The sequence below is a fragment of the Oncorhynchus gorbuscha genome, linkage group LG13 (genome assembly GCF_021184085.1).
Source record: "Oncorhynchus gorbuscha isolate QuinsamMale2020 ecotype Even-year linkage group LG13, OgorEven_v1.0, whole genome shotgun sequence".
NCBI classification, from domain to species: Eukaryota; Metazoa; Chordata; class Actinopteri; order Salmoniformes; family Salmonidae; genus Oncorhynchus; species Oncorhynchus gorbuscha.
Genome location: NC_060185.1, coordinates 19,594,586 through 19,617,085, shown reverse-complemented (window position 1 = coordinate 19,617,085; position 22,500 = coordinate 19,594,586). Strand labels below are relative to the sequence as shown.

The 22,500-nt window shown below is 46.3% G+C and overlaps 1 protein-coding gene across 2 annotated transcripts in view; it reads right to left on the bottom strand.

The window, feature by feature from the left end:
* The window catches only part of robo2 (roundabout, axon guidance receptor, homolog 2 (Drosophila)), a 682,751-nt gene that overhangs the window by 75,749 nt on the left and 584,502 nt on the right, over nucleotides 1-22,500 (bottom strand). For both annotated transcript variants that reach the window (XM_046293777.1, XM_046293776.1), the window contains exons 10-15: nucleotides 16,745-16,950; nucleotides 15,434-15,515; nucleotides 14,659-14,824; nucleotides 14,388-14,554; nucleotides 12,783-12,904; nucleotides 3,287-3,518 (exon numbers count right to left, since the gene is read on the bottom strand). In XM_046293777.1, coding sequence (XP_046149733.1) covers nucleotides 3,287-3,518; nucleotides 12,783-12,904; nucleotides 14,388-14,554; nucleotides 14,659-14,824; nucleotides 15,434-15,515; nucleotides 16,745-16,950 — 975 coding nt within the window. The remainder of the gene's footprint in view (nucleotides 1-3,286; nucleotides 3,519-12,782; nucleotides 12,905-14,387; nucleotides 14,555-14,658; nucleotides 14,825-15,433; nucleotides 15,516-16,744; nucleotides 16,951-22,500) is intronic.

The window sequence follows — 22,500 nt, the reverse complement described above, 5'->3', positions numbered from 1 at the left end:
TCTCCACCGGTCTCACAATGTCTGTCCTGTGGTCTCACAGTGTCTGTCTCGTGGTCTCACAGTGTCTGTCCCGTGGTCTCACAGTGTCTGTCTCGTGGTCTCACAGTGTCTGTCCCGTGGTCTCACAGTGTCTGTCTCGTGTTCTCACAGTGTCTGTCCCGTGGTCTCACAGTGTCTGTCTGTGGTCTCACAGTGTCTGTCTCGTGGTCTCACAGTGTCTGTCCTGTGGTCTCACAGTGTCTGTCCCGTGGTCTCACAGTGTCTGTCTCGTGGTCTCACAGTGTCTGTCTCGTGGTCTCACAGTGTCTGTCCCGTGGTCTCACAGTGTCTGTCCTGTGGTCTCACAGTGTCTGTCCCGTGGTCTCACAGTGTCTGTCTCATGGTCTCACAGGTCTGTCCTGTGGTCTCACAGTGTCTGTCTCTGTCTCACAGTCTGTCTGTGCCTGGTCTCACAGTGTCTGTCTCTGCCTCATCTGTCTGTCTCTGCCACTCTCTGTCTGTCTCTGCCTCTATCTCTCTGTCTCTGCCTTTCTCTGTCTTTCTCTGCCTCTCTTGGTCTGTCTCTGCCTCTATCTGTCTGTCTCTGCCACTCTCTGTCTGTCTCTGCCACTCTCTGTCTGTCTCTGCCTCTATCTCTCTGTCTCTGCCTTTCTCTGTCTTTCTCTGCCTCTCTTGGTCTGTCTCTGCCTCTATCTGTCTGTCTCTGCCTCTCTCTGTCTGTCTCTGCCTCTCTCTGTCTGTCTCTGCCTCTATCTGTCTGTCTCTGCCTCTCTCTGTCTGTCTCTGCCTCTATCTGTCTGTCTCTGCCTCTCTCTGTCTTCTCTGCCTCTCTCTGTCTGTCTCTGCCTCTATCTGTCTGTCTCTGCCACTCTCTGTCTGTCTCTGCCTCTATCTCTCTGTCTCTGCCTTTCTCTGTCTTTCTCTGCCTCTCATGGTCTGTCTCTGCCACTCTCTGTCTGTCTCTGCCTCTATCTCTCTGTCTCTGCCTTTCTCTGTCTTTCTCTGCCTCTCATGGTCTGTCTCTGCCACTCTCTGTCTGTCTCTGCCTTTCTCTGTCTATCTCTGCCTCTATCTCTCTGTCTCTGCCTTTCTCTGTCTTTCTCTGCCTCTCATGGTCTGTCTCTGCTTTTCTCTGTCTGTCTCTGCCTCTCTCTGTCTGTCTCTGCCTCTATCTCTCTGTCTCTGCCTTTCTCTGTCTTTCTCTGCCTCTCTTGGTCTGTCTCTGCCTCTCTCTGTCTGTCTCTGCCTCTCTCTCTCTGTCTCTGCCTCTCTCTCTCTGTCTCTGCCTCTCTCTGTCTGTCTCTGCCTCTATCTGTCTGTCTCTGCCTTTCTCTGTCTTTCTCTGCCTCTCTTGGTCTGTCTCTGCCTCTCTCTGTCTGTCTCTGCCTCTCTCTCTCTGTCTCTGCTTTTCTCTGTCTGTCTCTGCCTCTCTCTGTCTGTCTCTGCCTCTATCTGTCTGTCTCTGCCTCTCTCTGTCTGTCTCTGCCTCTCTCTGTCTGTCTCTGCCTCTCTCTGTCTGTCTCTGCCTCTCTCTGTCTGTCTCTGCCTCTCTCTGTCTGTCTCTGCCTCTCTCTGTCTGTCTCTGCCTCTCTCTGTCTGTCTCTGCCTCTATCTCTCTGTCTCTGCCTCTCTCTGTCTGTCTCTGCCTCTCTCTGTCTGTCTCTGCCTCTCTCTGTCTGTCTCTGCCTCTATCTGTCTGTCTCTGCCTCTCTCTGTCTGTCTCTGCCTCTATCTGTCTGTCTCTTTCTGTCTCTGTCTGTCTCTGCCTCTCTCTGTCTGTCTCTGCCTCTCTCGGTCTGTCTCTGCCTCTCTTGGTCTGTCTCTGCCTCTCTCTGCCACTGCATGTGACTGGGATGTGTCGACACACACGGAGGTTCTGCTGTGACAGAAATAGAAATAGCTAGATCTCTCAGAGGGCCCAGGCTGCAGACAGAGAAGAGGCTCAGGAGTTTTATCAGTGCTGGTAATAGCTGGGATAGGCAGGTGCTGTGGGGCGGTGTGTGTGTGTGTGTGTGTGTGTGTGTGTGTGTGTGTGTGTGTGTGTGTGTGTGTGTGTGTGTGTGTGTGTGTGTGTGTGTGTGTGTGTGTGTGTGTGTGTGTGTGTGTGTGTGTGTGTGTGTGTGTGTGTGTGTGTGTGTGTGTGTGTGTGTGTGTGTGTGTGTGTGTGTGTGCGTGTGAGATGAAGCAGTCACAGGGCATACATAGCAAACATACAACATACATAGTGCTGCAGCATACAGGGGCTGGTCACAGGAGACAGGACCCCTCCACTGAGACTGGGGAAATAAATGGACCTATCACAGCAGCCGGATCTGAACTGTCTCCTCTCTTCCCAGGGCTGGATGTGGTCGTTTAGGGAAAGGAAGGGAGGGAGGACATAGCGTTGGGCTATCTGTGTGTTTATGTTGGTCGTGTTCCCCTGCATGGACTCAACATGTTTGTCTAACCTACTATACACCTTCATCACATGAATAGGTACAGCATGTACAACTATAGCACTTTCATCTGCCTATTCTTAGTGTAACAGGTAATGATGGGAATCCCAGTTCTACTCCATTAGAAGTGGGAAAGTATGGAGGATCCAACAGGCTGGCCCAAAGCCTGGAGGTATGGATTGTGTGTGTGTGTGTGTGTGTGTGTGTGTGTGTGTGTGTGTGTGTGTGTGTGTGTGTGTGTGTGTGTGTGTGTGTGTGTGTGTGTGTGTGTGTGTGTGTGTGTGTGTGTGTGTGTGTGTGTGTGTGTGTGTGTGTGTGCGTGTGTATCAGTGTGCCATGCCTCTCTGGCCCTGTCATGTCCTGTCAGAGTCAGGCTGAGGGTGACAGCTTCACTTCCCAGCAGGAAGTGGGCGAGCACTGTGTCCAATCACAGCACAGCTCATGGCTGCAGGGTGATGGATGAGAAGCGGGCCAACAGAAACAATCATAAACAATCAAGCACAGCAGAAAGGGCAGCATGCTACACAGTGGCAGGACACACACACACGCACGCACGCACGCACGCATGCACGCACGCACGCACGCACACACACACACACACACACACACACACACACACACACACACACACACACACACACACACACACACACACACACACACACACACACACACACACACACACACACACACACACAATACCTCTAAAATGTCACAGCAGGACACAGAGTATTGTGAGCGACATGTATGATATCATGGCAATTGGATGCCCTACAGGTAAACATGTCAAACAGTTATTCTAAATCTGGACAGAGGAAAATGTCCATGAAATAACATGGTGATTTCTTTACCTTCCTCTGTGGTGCGAGCCGACCTGGACTCACTGTCCATGCCCTGGAACTCATTGAAGTAGGGCCGGACCTTCAACTCATAGATGATGCCTTTCTTGAGGTTGGAGAGGACCACACTGCGCTCTGAGGGGATCTTCACATCCTGGGTCTGCCAGGGTCCTGGGGTAAACAGGCCAGACATCTGCCTGTACAGAACTCTGTAGCCCTGGATAAACTGGGACTGACGGTCCACCTGGGACAGAGACATGGGGAGAAGAGAAGAGAGTGGTTAGCTTCACTTGTGTTCCTAGGAAACACAACATTTATTTTCTCAGTTGGGACAGAGTTAAGAGGAAGTACAACATGTCTTCTCTTCAGTTGGGACAGAGTTAAGAGGAAATACAACATGTCTTCTCTTCAGGTGGGACAGACTTAAGAGGAAATACAACATGTCTTCTCTTAAGGTGGGACAGAGTTAAGAGGAAATACAACATGTCTTATCTTCAGTTGGGACAGAGTTATGAGGAAATACAACATGTCTTATCTTCAGTTGGGACAGAGTTAAGAGGAAATACAACATGTCTTATCTTCAGTTGGGACAGAGTTAAGAGGAAATACAACATGTCTTATCTTCAGTTGGGACAGAGTTAAGAGGAAATAGCTAAAGATCATGACCATAGGTGTGCAGCACAGTAGTCAAACACCAGAGTACATAAAACAATGCTGTTCAACAGATGTACTTGTTTCTCCCAAGATACAACATGTCTTACTTCAGTTGGGACATGTCATCTTCAGTTGGGACAGAGTTAGAGGCTGTTCCAGTTTTAATGGGTCTTTTATCATCAGAGCTGACACAATTAACTTAATTAGCATCTTTCCTCCGAGGGACAGAGTTAAGAGGAAATAGCTAAAGATCATGACCATAGATGTGCAGCACAGTAGTCAAACACCAGAGTACATAAAACAATGCTGTTCAACAGATGTACTTGTTTCTCCCCAAGATCACATCGCGCCACTTTAGAGGCTGTTCCAGTTTTAATGGGTCTTTTATCATCAGAGGAGAGAGAGAGAGAGCATCTTTCCTCCGAGAGAGAGAGAGAGAGAGAGAGAGAGAGAGAGAGAGAGAGAGAGAGAGAGAGAGAGAGCAGAGGAGAGAGAGCAGCAGATGAGAGAGAGAGAGAGAGAGGGAGAGAGAGAGAGAGAGAGAGAGAGAGAGAGAGCAGAGCAGAGAGAGAGAGAGCAGATGAGAGAGAGAGGAGAGAGAGAGCAGAGAGAGAGAGAGAGGTTGAGCAGAGGAGAGCGAGAGAGAGAGAAGAGAGATGAGAGAGCAGAGGAGAGAGAGAGCAGAGGAGAGAGAGAGATTGAGCAGAGGACAGAGAGGGAGAGAGAGCAGATGGGAGAGCAGAGGAGAGAGAGAGAGCAGAGGGAGAGGAGAGAGAGAGAGAGAGAGAGAGAGAGAGAGAGAGAGAGAGAGAGAGAGAGAGAGAGAGAGAGAGAGAGAGAGAGAGAGAGAGAGAGAGAGAGAGAGAGAGAGCGAGCAACTGAGAGGAGAGAGCAGAGGAGAGAGAGAGAGAGTGAGGAGAGGAGAGAGAACAGAGGAGAGAGAGGGAGAGCCCAGTCACGGACCAGGATATCTTGCTCCCAGGCAGACTAAATAACTTTTTTGACAATACAGTTTGAGGACAATACAGTGCCACTGACACGGCCTGCAACGAAAACATGCGGATTCTCCTTCACTGCAGCCGAGGTGAGTAAGACATTTAAACGTGTTAACCCTCGCAAGGCTGCAGGCCCAGACGGCATCCCCAGCCGCGCCCTCAGAACATGCGCAGACCAGCTGGCCGGTGTGTTTACGGACATATTCAATCAATCCCTATACCAGTCTGCTGTTCCCACATGCTTCAAGAGGGCCACCATTGTTCCTGTTCCCAAGAAAGCTAAGGTAACTGAGCTAAACGACTACCGCCCCGTAGCACTCACTTCCGTCATTCAACACCATAGTACCCTCCAAGCTCGTCATCAAGCTCGAGACCCTGGGTCTCGACCCCGCCCTGTGCAACTGGGTACTGGACTTCCTGACGGGCCGCCCCCAGGTGGTGAGGGTAGGCAACAACATCTCCACCCCGCTGATCCTCAACACTGGGGCCCCACAAAGGTGCGTTCTGAGCCCTCTCCTGTACTCCCTGTTCACCCGCGACTGCGTGGCCACGCACGCCTCCAACTCAATCATCAAGTTTGCGGATGACACAACAGTGGTAGGCTTGATTACCAACAACGACGAGACGGCCTACAGGGAGGAGGTGAGGGCCCTCGGAGTGTGGTGTCAGGAAAATAACCTCACACTCAACGTCAACAAAACTAAGGAGATGATTGTGGACTTCAGGAAACAGCAGAGGGAACACCCCACTATCCACATCGATGGAACAGTAGTGGACAGGGCAGCAAGTTTTAAGTTCCTCGGCATACACACCACAGACAAACTGAATTGGTCCACTCACACAGACAGCATCGTGAAGAAGGCGCAGCAGCGCCTCTTCAAACTCAGGAGGCTGAAGACATTTAGCTTGTCATCAAAAGCACTCACAAACTTCTACAGATGCACAATCGAGAGCATCCTGGCGGGCTGTATCACCGCCTGGTACGGCAACTGCTCCGCCCACAACCGTAAGGCTCTCCAGAGGGTAGTGAGGTCTGCACAACGCATCACCGGGGGCAAACTACCTGCCCTCCAGGACACCTACACCACCCGATGTTACAGGAAGGCCATAAAGATCATCAAGGACATCAACCACCCGAGCCACTGCCTGTTCACCCCGCTATCATCCAGAAGGCGAGGTCAGTACAGGTGCATCAAAGCTGGGACCGAGAGACTGAAAAACAGCTTCTATCTCAAGGCCATCAGACTGTTAAACAGCCACCACTAACATTGAGTGGCTGCTGCCAACACACTGACACTGACTCAACTACAGCCACTTTAATAATGGGAATTGATGGGAAATGATGTAAATATATCACTAGCCACTTTAAAGAATGCTACCTTATATAATGTTACTTACCCTACATTATTAATCTCATATGCATACGTATATACTGTACTCTATATCATCTACTGCATCTTTATGTAATACATGTATCACTAGCCACTTTAACTATGCCACTTTGTTTACATACTCATCTCATATATATATATTCTGTACTCGATACCATCTACTGTATCTTGCCTATGCTGCTCTGTACCATCACTCATTCATATATCCTTATGTACATATTCTTTATCCCCTTACACTGTGTATAAGACAGTAGTTTTGGAATTGTTAGTTAGATTACTTGTTGGCTATTACTGCATTGTCGGAACTAGAAGCACAAGCATTTCGCTACATTCGCATTAACATCTGCTAACCATGTGTATGTGACAAATACAATTTGATTTGATTTGTTTGATTTGATTTGAGAGCAAGGAGAGGAGAGAGAACAGAGGAGAGAGAGAGAGCAGCAGAGAGTGAGGATAGGAGAGAGAGACAGAGAGAGAGAGAGAGACAGAGAAAGAGAGAGAGACAGAGAAAGAGCAGAGGAGAGAGATAGAGCAGCATGGCATTATCTCCCTCTCTCTCAGCACACTGAGCACACAGCACCCAGGTCCTGCATAAAAAGGCTTTCAGGAGCACAGCTATCAAAGTCATACATATGCATGTCTCGTTTGTATTGTAAATACCAACTATTGAAACCTAAGGCAGGGTCCCACAAGGCCTCGAACATACGTGTGAGTGTGAAACGATTGGTCGGTGATTGTCATCCAACCCAGAGGAACTCTGGGAGAATGCAGAATACAAACGAGGGACAATAAAGAATATTATATCCAATTGAGGAGACATGGAGCCCAGAGGTGAGAGGGCGCTCTCCCAGTCGATAAGGGGCCTTGGTTCTAAACTTGGGCCCATTTAGCCAGTGAGAGAAAATTTGAATTTATAATGAGGAGAAGTGGGCATAACACCCAGTAATGGCTGGTTAACAGTGGGAGAAGTGAGCGGGCCTGGGATATTAAGCAGCTGTTTCAGCCTGTGTAGCCGGAGTAAATAATCAGAATGGATTCTGGACTAGCGTGGTGTGTAACTTTCAATAACGGAATGATTTGGGAGTATAAAAGCTCTTCTGAGGCCGCACTATGTTTACTGAATGGGCCCTGATTGATTCAGTGGCGCTGTTCTGTGTTGATTGTACACACACTCATAAAGCAATGTTTAAGTATTGAATTAGCTTTTTAGTCTGGGGGGTGAGAGCTTATTATGGGGTGTCAATAAACATGTCACAGGGAAAACTGCTAAAGTGGTTCATTTAGAAATGAAAGCAGCCACCCCAATGTCACCCAATGACATCATAAATACCAGCTACGGCCTGATTTACTGTGGAAAGGAACAACCGGGGCTCATTAACACAGAACGGAAGAAGAATGTGGAAATAAAGTCACCCTTCAGTAAGAAGAAGAGGGTGCATGTTTAAATGTCATGGTCTAATGTAGAAACAGACTGACTGTAAGTTACTACTGCTGCATACCCTCGTACCGTAAGTTACTACTGCTGCATACCCTCGTACTGTAAGTTACTACTGCTGCATACCCTCGTACCGTAAGTTACTACTGCTGCATACCCTCGTACTGTAAGTTACTACTGCTGCATACCCTCGTACTGTAAGTTACTACTGCTGCATACCCTCATATTGTAAGTTACTACTGCTGCATACCCTCGTACAGTAAGTTACTACTGCTGCATACCCTTGTACTGTAAGTTACTACTGCTGCATACCCTCGTACTGTAAGTTACTACTGCTGCATACCCTCGTACAGTAAGTTACTACTGCTGCATACCCTTGTACTGTAAGTTACTACTGCTGCATACCCTTGTACTGTACGTTACTACTGCTGCATACCCTTGTACTGTAAGTTACTACTGCTGCATACCCTTGTACTGTAAGTTACTACTGCTGCATACCCTCGTACTGTAAGTTACTACTGCTGCATACCCTCGTACTGTAAGTTACTACTGCTGCATACCCTCAGACTGTAAGTTACTACTGCTGCATACCCTCGTACTGTAAGTTACTACTGCTGCATACCCTCAGACTGTAAGTTACTACTGCTGCATACCCTCGTACTGTAAGTTACTACTGCTGCATACCCTCGTACCATAAGTTACTACTGCTGCATACCCTCGTACTGTAAGTTACTACTGCTGCATACCCTCGTACTGTAAGTGGCGTGTTTCTAAATTAATTAAACAGTGTCTCTCTGGCACATGTCCGTCCTTATGGTGGGGTAGACACAGACAGACTGTGCAATGGGTGTGTGTGTGTGTGTGTGTGTGTGTGTGTGTGTGTGTGTGTGTGTGTGTGTGTGTGTGTGTGTGTGTGTGTGTGTGTGTGTGTGTGTGTGTGTGTGTGTGTGTGTGTGTGTGTGTGTGTGTGTGTGTGTGTGTGTGTGTGTGTGTGTGTGTGTTGGGGAGCAGGTTGGTTGGTAAGCTGATTTGAGCTACACTCCAGAGAGGGAAGACCACAAACATACCAAATATACACAAGTAATGTCAATGTACTTGTTTCTATGCAGAGCCTTTGACTTACTTCAAAATTAACCAAAGATAGATGCAAGATTGATGAGACCAGATGTCCCAGACATTTATCAACTGTTTGATGTCCACTTACTTAAGAGCCAGTTATTATACCATTTCAAAGCTGTAGAGTCTCAGGATTTATTTGACTCATATTTCCTTACATGAAAACACCAATAGGAGCCCTGAGGAACACATTGCCAGCTTCAAAGAATCATCATCCCCTTTATATCAACTCTAATGACTTTAGGACTCAAGGTTGTAAAATCAAAGACATAAAACAGCCCAGAGCTGGACAGCTTCAGACACTGTTTGAGAATGAGGTTGGTGTAAATTGAAATTGATTTCCCATATTTAATCTTATCTGACAAAATAAAGAAACACACAGACACCTGGCAGAGCTGAATAGCAGTAACTAAGTGCAAAGTCTGCTGAATAGTTATGTCTGTGACAGACAGGTGGATTGTCACATGCACCAAATACAACAGGTGTAGACACCTCTTTGGGGTAGGTGGGACACTTGGCCAACATCCGGTGAAATTGCAGAGCGCAAAATTCAAAATACAAAATTCGTAATATTAAACATTCATGAAAATTCAAGTGTTCAAGTGTTATATACGTACATCAGTTAAAAGCTTAACTTCTTGTTAATCCAGTCGCTTGTCAGATTTCAAAAAGGCTTTACTACAATAGCATATCATGCGATTATCTGAGGACAGCGCCCCGCACACAAAAGCATTACAAACATTTTCCAAACAAGGCGTCACGAAAGCAATAGCGATAAAAGAGATCACTTACCTTTGAAGATCTTCTTCTGTTTACAATCCAAAGAGTCCCAGCTACATCACAAATGGTCATTTTGTTCAATAAAGTCCTTCCTTTATATCCCCAAAAAGTTTAGTTTAGTTTCAGTTTAGTTGGTGCGCTTGATTCAGTAATCCACCGGTTTCACTCGTTCAAAATGCATACAAATGAATCCCAAAAGTTACCAATAAACTTCGTCCAAACAAGTCAAACAATGTTTCTAATCAATCCTCAGGTACCCTAATATGTAAATAAATAATCAAATTTAAGATGGAGAATAGTATGTTCATTACCAGAGATAAATAACGAAGTGCGCGCCCTCACCGATGCGCACTACAATACTACAGTCAAAATGGGAGCCACCTAGAAAAACTACAAATTCTAGTTCATTTTTCAAAGAACAAGCCTGAAACTCTTTCTAAAGACTGTTGACATCTACTGGAAGCTCTAGGAACTGCAATCTGGGAGGTATTCCCTTGATATTCCCATAGACAGCCATTATAAAGACTGGTGAGCTCATTATGGATTCTCCTCAGGGTTTCGCCTGCTATATCAGTTCTGTTATACTCCCAGACATTATTTTGTGTTTTCTGGCCCCCTACCCCGAAGTTAACCAACAATGCAGTTTTAAGAAAATAGAGTTATGAAAATATTTACTAAATAAACAATAATGAGGCTATATACAAGGGGTACCTGTACCAAGTCAATGTGTGGGGGTAGAGGGTAGTTAAGGTAATTGTTACATGTACTGTAGGTAGGGGTAAAGTGACTATGCATAGATAATAAACAGCTAGTAGCAACAGTTTAAAAACAAAGGGGCGGGGCATGTCAATGTAAATAGTCTGGGTGGTCATTTAATGAATAGTTCAGTAGTCTTAGAAGTTGTTAAGGAGCCTTTTGGACCTAGACTTGGGTGACTTGGGTGACTGCAGTTTTTGACAATTCTTTGGACCTTCCTCTGACACCGTGTGATAGACACATTACAAATTTACCTGGTTTGTTTGATATTAATAGTTAGCCATTAATACTTAACAAATAGGAAGACATTTGTCTGTTTCATTCTGTTACTGTAAAGAGATGGTTTACACTTCAGCTTCCAGAAGTTAGTCTGGGTGTAGGGTCAAGGAAATGGGTTGTGCTAGATAGCTTGTGCTAACAATGACTTGGTGATAATTACCTAAAGCTGCCATTCCATAGACAATATGTGGTGTCTGTGACCCGAGATAGAGATAGCCTGGAAGAGTTTAGAACAATGCCTCATTGTCCTGGTATCTGGGAACTAAGACGTATTGGGGTAAATCACCATCTTTTGTAGATAACCAAAGTGGCTTATCGGAGTTGTAACCAGTCTGATTTAGTGTTTTTAAGTCCTATATAAGGTCTCTGTTTTATCATTATCATTATATATTCTATTCAAGTGAGAGAGACTTTGGCATTTCTGCAAATATCGATTAGTTATTGCAATAATGAAACCGTCGACCCAACAGTCATGAGGTTGAAAATGTTCAGTGAAGACTCTGTCCGCTCATGTTCTGAGTGAATGTCCTGGTAATCCGTGTCCGCTCATGTTCTGAGTGAATGTCCTGGTAATCAGTGTCCGCTCATGTTCTGAGTGAATGTCCTGGTAATCCGTGTCCGCTCATGTTCTGAGTGAATGTCCTGGTAATCAGTGTCCGCTCATGTTCTGAGTGAATGTCCTGTCCGCTCATGTTCTGAAATGTCCTGGTAATCAGTGTCCGCTCATGTTCTGAGTGAATGTCCTGGAATGTCCTGGTAATCAGTGTCCGCTCATGTTCTGAGTGAATGTCCTGGTAATCCGTGTCCGCTCATGTTCTGAGTGAATGTCCTGGTCCGCTCATGTTCTGAAATGTCCTGGTAATCCGTGTCCGCTCATGTTCTGAGTGAATGTCCTGGTAATCCGTGTCCGCTCATGTCCGCCTCATGTTCTGAGTGAATGTCCTGGTAATCCGTGTCCGCTCATGTTCTGAGTGAATGTCCTGGTAATCAGTGTCCGCTCATGTTCTGATGTTCCTGAATCCGTGTGCTCATGTTCTGATGAATGTCCTGGTCCTCATGTTCTGTAATCAATCCGTGTCCGCTCATGTTCTGAATGTGAATGTCCTCATGTTCTGTAATCAATCCGTGTCCGCTCATGTTCTGAGTGAATGTCCTGGTAATCCGTGTCCGCTCATCCGTGTCCGCTCATGTTCTGATGAATTCTGTTCTGAGTGAGTGAATGTCCTGGTAATCAGTGTCCGCTCATGTTCTGAGTGAATGTCCTGGGTAATCAGTGTCCGCTCATGTTCTGAGTGAATGTCCTGGTAATCCGTGTCCGCTCATGTTCTGAGTGAATGTCCTGGTAATCCGTCTGGCCCTGTGGCCTTGTGAATGTTGACCTGTTTAAAGGTCTTGCTCACATCGACTACGGAGAGCGTGATCACACAGTCATCCGGAACAGCCTGTGCACTCATGCATGCTTCAGTGTTACTTCGGGCATTTAGCCTGTCTGGTAGGCTTGTATCACTGGGCAGCTCGTGGCATGGTTTCCCTTTGTAGTCTGTAATAGTTTGCAAGTCCTTTATTGATGATTTTCTGGTTTGATGGTCCATCTGAGGGCACAGGGGGTTTCTTATAAGCATCCGGATTAATGTCCCACTGCTTGAAATCGGCAGCTCTAGCCATTAGCTCAGTTCGGATGTTGCCTGTAATCCACGGCTTCTGGTTGTGATATGTACGTATGGTCACTGTGGGGACGACATCGTTGATGTACTTAATGGTGAAGCCGATGACTGAGGTGGTGTACTCCTCAATGACATTGGATGAATCCCAGAACATATTCAGGTCTGAGGCAGCAGACTATAGTTTTTCATGTTGGTAGAGAGTCTCGAACAGAGCTCATCCTGTCTATTCTCCAGTGATTGCACGTTGGCCAATACAACGAATGGTAGATGCAGGTTATCCACTCGCTAATGAATTCTCACAAGGCACCCTGATCTCCTCCCCCTGTATTTCCTTATTTTCTTCATGTGAATGATGGGGATTTAGGCCTTGTCTGGGAGCAGCATTATATCCTTCACATCAGACTCATTAAAGACCAATCACAGTGTGACACTTACCGTCCAGGTGACCTGAATGGTGGTGGGGCTCAGGACGACCGGGTTGTGAAGACGAACTATGACCTCCCCCAGCTCCTTCTGTACATGTCTGTGGTCCACCCCCTGGGCTGGAGGACTGATGTCTATAGAGAGAGAGAGAGAGAGAGAGAGAGAGAGAGAGAGAGAGAGAGAGAGAGAGAGAGAGAGAGAGAGAGAGAGAGAGAGAGAGAGAGAGAGAGAGAGAGAGAGAGAGAGAGAGAGAGAGAGAGAGAGAGAGAGAGAGAGAGAGAGAGTGAGAGCGTGAGAGAGAGAAAGGAAAGTGTGGAAGAGAGAAATAGAGAGAAAAAAAAGCGAGAGAGATAGAAAGATAGATTACTTTCAGTTTTCCTACTCAGTTTTCAAAGCCACGGTTCCCTCCATTCCTTACAATGAGGCCATGTCAATCATAAGAGGTTTTGTTGAGAGAACGGATGAATAGACCAATCAGACTCCACAAAGGAGTCGACACTCTATGATCATGACTTCATTTGAAAAGAAGCAACTTCATCTGCATTAGAATGATCTCATTTCAGTTTTAATAAAGAATTCGTTTGGGTTTGAGAAAAGGAAGAGAGACCTTAAGATCCCTTCTCCTCTCTGCTCTTACTGAGGCCCAGCCAGAGAACAACTACCACATCAAGGAGTGAACTCTGAACACATGAATGAATGACACTATGAGACTATTTCCCAACACAGTTCACATTTCATTCACACTTGCATGTGTTTTCAGTTAAAAGCCAATCAAAAGCCCCATTGAAATGCAGATTCAAGGTGGTCAAGGAAAATACACAATCATGGCAACTGACATATTTTGGTCCTATTTACTGAGGGGAAATAGATGGGCAAATACAGAACATTATTCACAAGAGGAAACAGTATTTCAAAACAGGCCCAATGAAAACAGCCAATAAAGTCATGAATCACAGAGTCGTAATAGAGGACGACAGGCCAAACGCAGTTAAGCAGACATCAATTCATCTTCAGTGACTGCCATTGCCAATAACCATCTCTGTGCATCACAACGAAGCCAACAGCAAATAAAGAGAGATGCACTGCTATTCAAATTGACTCCCTCTCTCCATGCACAACCTAATAGTGGCCTGCAATTGGACAATGTTAACCGAAAGGTTGAAGGGGTATTGCGATGGACTGGACTTATCAAATAAATGTAATAAGAAGACTGAGGTCTATACGGCACCTTAATCTAATCTTCTTTGAGTTTGGAGGCAGTCATTTTCTCCCCAGTTATGATCATTAACATAGCAGGGATAGCACTAACTCACTTAGGCTTTCCAAAAGTAGACATGCTTATTTTACATAATTGCCTGACTGTAGCCTTAATGAGCAGAGCTGAGATGGATAGTTTGACCTCTGGAAGTTGTTGCGGTGGCTATCTCGGTAGAACTGTTACAGCCCACACAGTACCGTGCTGAGAGGCCCTGATAACTATCTAACTGGAACACGATGACCTTTTCCCTATCGAAACCTGCAGCAGTCAATATGAAGGGGAGGCTAAATTAGAAATGTTATGATAGGAAAAATGATTACCAGAATCTTTAAAGTTCTATCTGAGTATAAGGCCCATACCTTGTGTCCTGACAGGCTCTGACATGGGGCTGGGGTCACTGAGGCCCTGGGTGTTGACCGCCCGTACCATGAACAGGTAGATGGTGTTGGGGCGCAGGCCTTTGACCGTGTACTGCGTGGTCTTCACGTGGTCCGCAACCGTCTGCCAACTGTTGCTCACCGACTGGCTGCAATGGGACAAGGAAAAGGATATCACAAATGTGCTACAGCAATAATTAAGAAGCAATACAAAAGTGAAAAAAGGAAATCACTCCGGTTCTTCATAACTAACCTGAAGGCTTCAATGACAAAAGAGGAGATGGGCGTGGCCCCAGTCAGGCCGGGTTGCCAGGACAACGAGACGCTGTTCTTGGTGACGTCAGTGACTTCGGGTTTGGAGGGAGGGCCAAGGAGCTCGTTGTCATCACGGTTCTTAATGACCATCACACCAGGTTGGTCTGGAGGAGAAAGAGACCAGTAAATATTTGTCACACCCTGATCTGTTACAACTGTCTTTGTGCTTTTATCCAGCCCCTTCCAGGTGTCGCCCATCTTCCCCATTATCCCCAGTGTATTTATACATGTGTTCTCTGTTTGTCTGTTGCCAGTTTGTTGTGTTCGTCAAGCCTACCAGCGTTTTCCCCTTGCTCCTGTCTGTTTCTAGTTCCCGTTTTGTAGTTTTCCCAGTTTTGACCATTCTAACTGCCCTGACCCTGAGCCTCCCTGCCGTTTCTGTTTGTCACACCACCCTGGATTATTGACCTCTGCATTATTGACCTCTGCTTGCCCTGGCCCCGAGGTTGCCTGCTGCTCTGTACATTTTGTACTCTGATCTGGAGCACTGACCTCTGGCTTCCCTTAAGCTGTCGTTTTGCCTGCCCCTTCTTCTAGTAATAAACTTTTGTTACTTCGACATTGTCTGAATCTGGGTCTTCCCTGAAACATGATACTATTGTTAAATGGGAGGATGAAGAGGAATGGATAAATAACTATTCCCAGAATGGAATACAGTATGTATGGTATAATGAGCATGTATTTACTAGGTGAAGATGTTCACTGTGCCATACCTTTGACCTCCAGGAAGGCGCTCCATGATGTCTCTCCACTGGAGCTGGCAGCCACACAGGTGTAGATCCCAGAGTCAGAAAGCTGGGGTAGAACGGATAAACATAGAACATGTGATGGGACCATCCCTGAGGTCACAACAGTGTGTCTTGTGAAGGGTCACAACAGTAACTCTTAACTCCTCTTGGAATGCACTGTTGGTTAAGGGCTTGTGAGTAAGCATTTCACGGTAAAGGTCTACACTTGTTGTAATCGGGGCATGTGACAAATAAAGTTTGATTTGATTTGTGTGTCATTGTGAGTGCCTCAAAGTGCCGACGCAAATTTCCTAATGAATTCCATTTTCTCCTCACCCCCCCACCACTTTACCCCCCTCCCGCTATCCCCCCTGTTCGCGCTGTCCCCCCACCACCCCACCAACCGCAACAAAGGCTGGCTAATTCATTTAGGGTGGGCCACTGAAGCCCCCTGGACCGATGACAGCTGGCTTGTCTCTCCATCTCTCTAGAATGTTAGTTGTTTGTTGCTTTTTGTCTCTGCTCCTTCCCTCCATTTATTAAATCAAATGTCAGTGGTCGGCAACTTTGTCAAGCTTAATGGATATTCCACCGAGGCCTCGGAGTGGGGAAAGGAGGATGTGAGGATTTTTAATTCAATATACCCTAAATGTTGTAAGTTTGTGTGTGTGTGTGTGTGTGTGTGTGTGTGTGTGTGTGTGTGTGTGTGTGTGTGTGTGTGTGTGTGTGTGTGTGTGTGTGTGTGTGTGTGTGTGTGTGTGTGTGTGTGTGTGTGTGTGTGTGTGTGTGTGTGTGTGTGTTGTTTAACTGTTCACTCCTGCAATTGGAACCTGTCCAGCCCTCTACAGCAGACTCTTGTAAGAGCCGCCGTGTCACTAAGTGATAGTATCAAACAATTTATTAAAATCAATATTGCCCATTAATCTCTTTAAAGCAATATGATTCCTCACATCACGCTAATGCATGCCTAAGCATGTGACACACCCAGAGGGGAGAGAGAGGAGACAGAGTCCCAGACAGATTTCTATTAAGAGGAATGGATGGAAACAGGGAGGTAGAGAACGAAGGCTGCATACAAGGATTTACACAATAGTACGCAGTATATTTACAGCCCTCATCATATGAACCCCATTACTAGTGTGTGCGTAGTTCTAGCATTGTCGGAACTAGAAGCACAAGCATTTTGCTACTCGCTTTAACATCTGCTAACCATGTGTATGTGACCAATAAAATTCTATTTGATTTGATTTAATTATCTTTATGAGTGGACCAGGCTGTGGCTCCAGTGGTTCTCACCCTGAGGCTCCTCATCTGGAGGCTGCCCAGGTCCTGCAGGGACATGCGGGGATCCTTCCCCAGCAGACTGACCCCGTCCTTCAGCCAGCTGATGGAGGGGATGGGGTCTCCTGACGCCTGACACTTTAGCAGGGCCACACTGTCCACTCCCAGCGTCTGATTGGAAGGACCCTGACGGATTATGGGCGGAGGCCTGTCTGTCAGCACTGGGATAAGGTGAGAGACAGAGTGTTAGAGAGACAGAGAGCCTGTTTGATACAGCAGGAAAACAATTCTGCAGCAACAGATAATGTGAATTATTATGTGGATTATATATTTTTTAAGGGTTTTTCATAAAAGTCTGACATTTCAAAGTGGAAATTACAAACTTTTGAAGTATTTTTGAAACTCAAATACTCTACAAGTAAAACATTTCCTGCACAGGAAAATGATCCTGCAACGGGGGGGGGTCAATTTAAGATCCTACATTTGTAAGCCTTTTAATGGATTTATCATAAAGTGAAAGGATGTGGTAACGGTATCATAAAGCTGGTCTATTTTCTCAGCAGGTCTTGTAATTCCACCACAGGACAATGACGCCGCCCTGACTATGCTTCCAGGAAGCGGAGAAAGAATTGCTGAGTATTGTTTTCCAGACTGTCTATTGATGTGGCGTGGGGCTGAATACCCTTACATTTACACCTTACCCAGGAGTCTGTGGTGGCGTACAGTGGCAAAGACACTGCCTGTTGACTCAGGGTGGTTCAGATAAATACTCCATCATGTTCAGTGGGGAACACTATCAGATAATTGGTTTTGTTTTGTTTATCTCAATGCTAATGTTCAATGCTGTTTGGATGAACATATGCTTTTGTAATGTGTGGGAGAATGTCTGTGGGATGTACTGTGAAATAGTGTACATGTCAGAGGTGCTGTATCTGTGAGTTACAGTTACCGTGCCCTGGCTGTTTCTGTGTCAGCTGTGGTGAATACTGTTGAGTCCCCTGGCATTACACAGCACACATTAACTAACAGGTAGGATTAATGATGTCAGACCTGCAGGGGCTAATTAGACAGTCAACTTCGCTAACCTTTCAACACATCACACCCTCTCTCTCTCTTCCTCTTTCTCTTTACTATCTCCTTCTTTCACTTTCTCTCCTGCAGGGAAGTCAGAAAGGAGGAACGGAAGAAACATAAATGCCTTGGTATGGCAGAACCATGATATGATTATCTTTAGCAGAGAGAACCATGCCCTAATTATCTTTAGCTGAGAGAACCATGCCCTAATTATCTTTAGCTGAGAGAACCATGCCCTAATTATCTTTAGCTGAGAGAACCATGCCTTAATTATCTTTAGCTGAAAGAACCATGGCCTAATTATCTTTAGCTGAGAGAACCATGCCCTAATTATCTTTAGCTGAGAGAACCATGGCCTAATTATCTTTAGCTGAGAGAACCATGGCTTAATTATCTTTAGCTGAGAGAACCATGGCTTGATTATCTTTAGCTGAGAGAACCATGGCCTAATTATCTTTAGCTGAGAGAACCATGGATTAATTATCTTTAGCTGAGAGAACCATGGCTTGATTATCTTTAGCTGAGAGAACCATGGCCTAATTATCTTTAGCTGAGAGAACCATGGATTAATTATGTTTAGCTGAGAGAACCATGGCCTAATTATCTTTAGCTGAGAGAACCATGGATTAATTATCTTTAGCTGAGAGAACCATGGCTTGATTATCTTTAGCTGAGAGAACCATGGCCTAATTATCTTTAGCTGAGAGAACCATGGATTAATTATGTTTAGCTGAGAGAACCATGGCCTAATTATCTTTAGCTGAGAGAACCATGGCTTGATTATCTTTAGCTGAGAGAACCATGGCCTAATTATCTTTAGCTGAGAGAACCATGGATTAATTATGTTTAGCTGAGAGAACCATGGCCTAATTATCTTTAGCTGAGAGAACCATGGCTTGATTATCTTTAGCTGAGAGAACCATGGCCTAATTATCTTTAGCTGAGAGAACCATGGATTAATTATCTTTAGCTGAGAGAACCATGGCTTGATTATCTTTAGCTGAGAGAACCATGGCCTAATTATCTTTAGCTGAGAGAACCATGGATTAATTATCTTTAGCTGAGAGAACCATGGCTTGATTATCTTTAGCTGAGAGAACCATGGCCTAATTATCTTTAGCTGAGAGAACCATGGATTAATTATGTTTAGCTGAGAGAATGCCTAATTATCTTTAGTTGAGAGAACCATGGCTTAATTATCTTTAGCTGAGAGAACCATGGCTTGATTATCTTTAGGTGAGAGAACCATGGCCTAATTATCTTTAGCTGAGAGAAAAATGGAGAGAAGGTGAATCTACCCCATATGGGCCCTGCTGAATTCATCATTTATTTCTATTTCAGTGATAATATTCCAACCTTTCCCACCACGCTGGAATGCTTTTATCAGAACAGCTGGTGGTTAAATACATCAACCAAGATTACCATGAGTCTAACCTGCACCCAGAGAGCATTAAAAACAGCCCTATCTGTACATCTAAGGCCTCACTGTTAGTTCTACTTTCCCCATTAACTCACTGAGGGAGTTATCTGCTTGTCACTGTTATCACTTGGCATGATTCTAATGGCCATTATTGGCTCAGATGGAGCCATATGTGTTCCAATGCTTAGACACTGAAACACACCTGGAAGGGTTCTGTTATGTGTCGTAATGATTCCGTCTGCTCTGAGTAATGACTCCACAGCAGCACACGTTAACATATTATGACAGAAAGTATGATAAAACCCTGGGTGAGTTTGGCTATTCTGGTCCAGCAAGGAGGGGATGATGAGGATGGTGTTGGATGGGTGGTGTGATGAAGTGATGGAGGCATGGGAGGAGAGCAGGAGAGTAAGGGTGGGGGGGGGGTGGCCTTGACTGTTTGCATCAGGAATTTCTCATTACCGATCTCCTTGAACCCAGCTACTCTGCTGGCCTCCCAGGACACTGAATCACCTGCTCCCAGCAGCAGGGGTGACCATGACCTCGCCCTAGACAGCCAGCTAGCCCTCCTCCTCCACTCCTCCTGTCCTCCCTCCCTCAGCTCTGCCTAACACCCCAACTCCCTCACACGTTCCTCCTCTTACACAGTCCAGCCATACACTCCCTTACCTCCCTATACCTACACAGAGGCGTAGATAGACAGACAGTACCACACACCCTTAGAATACAGGATGTGTGTGTGTTCCAACAGATAGTACATACACAGTAAATCTAGTTAGATATTACTGCACTGTTGGAGCTAGAAACACAAGCATTTCACTACACCCACAATCAAATCAAATGTTATTTGTCACATGCGCCGAATACAACAGGTGTAGACCTTACAGTGAAATGCTTAATTACAAGCCCATAACCAACAATGCAGTTTTAAGAAAAATAAAACTAACAAATAATTTAAAGAGCAGCAATAGCAAGGCTATATGCAGGGGGTACCAATACGTCTACTAGATGTGTACAGTATGTGACAAATAACATTTGATTTGAACACTAGAACATGAGACGAGTAATGTGTCTTAAGGTTCTGACCTCTAAAACCCATTTTAAGGACATAGAAAAGCATACTAAGAAACACGGAGTGAGATCACAACAATTCAAAATCCCCTTCTCTTACAAAATGGTGTCTGACATGCTTTTCTTCTTTCTCCAGGCTGATCCTTGGCAAGGTTTCTGAACTGCTGTCTATCTATCTTCCCATCTCCACAGCAGAACAGATTAGAGGCAGTGGGACTGAGCAGGCTCTCATAAGTCATCCTGGAGACTAACTGCTGTCACTCACTCAATCAATCACTCAGTCCTTGACTCACTGCCTCCCTCAGTCAGATGTTGCCGATCATTATACTGAGACTCAAGGGCAATGCTGTACTCCCTCTCCAGCTAAACTTGAACAAGTTTTTCATTCAATTCTGTCGTAAAAATAAAAAAGAATATATAAAAAAAGTATAATTTGTAGATATTTCTCCGTCAAAATTCCTGTACATGGTAAAATGAGGTTTCTTTTACGCTACATTTCCCATAGTACTTTTGGGGATGGGGACGCTCAAGGGCAAAATACACATTAGAGAGTCAACCGGGCAAGGAATGTGCTCTGTTAATTCACTCCAAATCAAAGACTCTTTCCTCACTGTTAATTCATGCATGTGTATTATCTAGTTGGAGTACAGTGAAGGCTGTGGGTCTCACTGTGTGTGTCTGGCTGTGTGTGTCTGGCTGTGTGCATCTGGCTGTGTGTGTCTGGCTGTGTGTGTCTGGCTGTGTGTGTCTGGCTGCGTGCGTCTGGCTGTGTGTGTCTGGCTGTGTGCATCTGGCTGTGTGTCTGGCTGCGTGCATCTGGCTGTGTGTCTGGCTGTGTGCGTCTGGCTGTGTGTCTGGCTGTGTGCGTCTGGCTGTGTGTGTCTGGTTGTGTGTGTCTGGCTGTGTGTGTCTGGCTGTGTGTGTCTGGCTGTGTGCATCTGGCTGTGTGTGTCTGGTTGTGTGTGTCTGGCTGTGTGCATCTGGCTGTGTGTCTGGCTGTGTGTGTCTGGCTGTGTGTGTCTGGCTGTGTGCGTCTGGCTGTGTGTGTCTGGCTGCGTGTGTCTGGCTGTGTGTGTCTGGCTGCGTGCGTCTGGCTGTGTGTGTCTGGCTGTGTGCATCTGGCTGTGTGTGTCTGGCTGCGTGCATCTGGCTGTGTGTCTGGCTGTGTGCGTCTGGCTGTGTGTGTCTGGTTGTGTGTGTCTGGCTGTGTGTGTCTGGCTGTGTGTGTCTGGCTGTGTGCATCTGGCTGTGTGTGTCTGGTTGTGTGTGTCTGGCTGTGTGCATCTGGCTGTGTGTCTGGCTGTGTGTGTCTGGCTGTGTGTGTCTGGCTGTGTGTGTCTGGCTGTGTGTGTCTGGCTGTGTGCGTCTGGCTGTGTGTCTGGCTGTGTGCGTCTGGCTGTGTGTGTCTGGTTGTGTGTGTCTGGCTGTGTGTGTCTGGCTGTGTGCATCTGGCTGTGTGTGTCTGGCTGTGTGTGTCTGGCTGTGTGCATCTGGCTGTGTGTCTGGCTGTGTGTGTCTGGCTGTGTGTGTCTGGCTGTGTGTGTCTGGCTGTGTGTGTCTGTCTGCGTGCATCTGGCTGTGTGTCTGGCTGTGTGCGTCTGGCTGTGTGTCTGGCTGTGTGTCTGGCTGTGTGTGTCTGGCTGTGTGTGTCTGGCTGTGTGCATCTGGCTGTGTGTGTCTGGCTGTGTGCATCTGGCTGTGTGCGTCTGGTTGTGTGTGTCTGGCTGTGTGTGTCTGGTTGTGTGCATCTGGCTGTGTGTCTGGCTTCGTGTGTCTGGCTGTGTGTGTCTGGCTGTGTGCGTCTGGCTGTGTGTGTCTGGCTGCGTGTGTCTGGCTGTGTGTGTCTGGCTGCGTGCATCTGGCTGTGTGTCTGGCTGTGTGTGTCTGGCTGTGTGTGTCTGGCTGTGTGTGTCTGTCTGCGTGCATCTGGCTGTGTGTCTGGCTGTGTGCGTCTGGCTGTGTGTCTGGCTGTGTGTCTGGCTGTATGTGTCTGGCTGTGTGTGTCTGGCTGTGTGCGTCTGGCTGTGTGTGTCTGGCTGCGTGTGTCTGGCTGTGTGTGTCTGGCTGCGTACATCTGGCTGTGTGTCTGGCTGTGTGCGTCTGGCTGTGTGTCTGGCTGTGTGCGTCTGGCTGTGTGTCTGGCTGTGTGTGTCTGTGTTAATTGTGTGTCTGCACAGGTATGTGTGTGTCTGCATTGATATCTGTG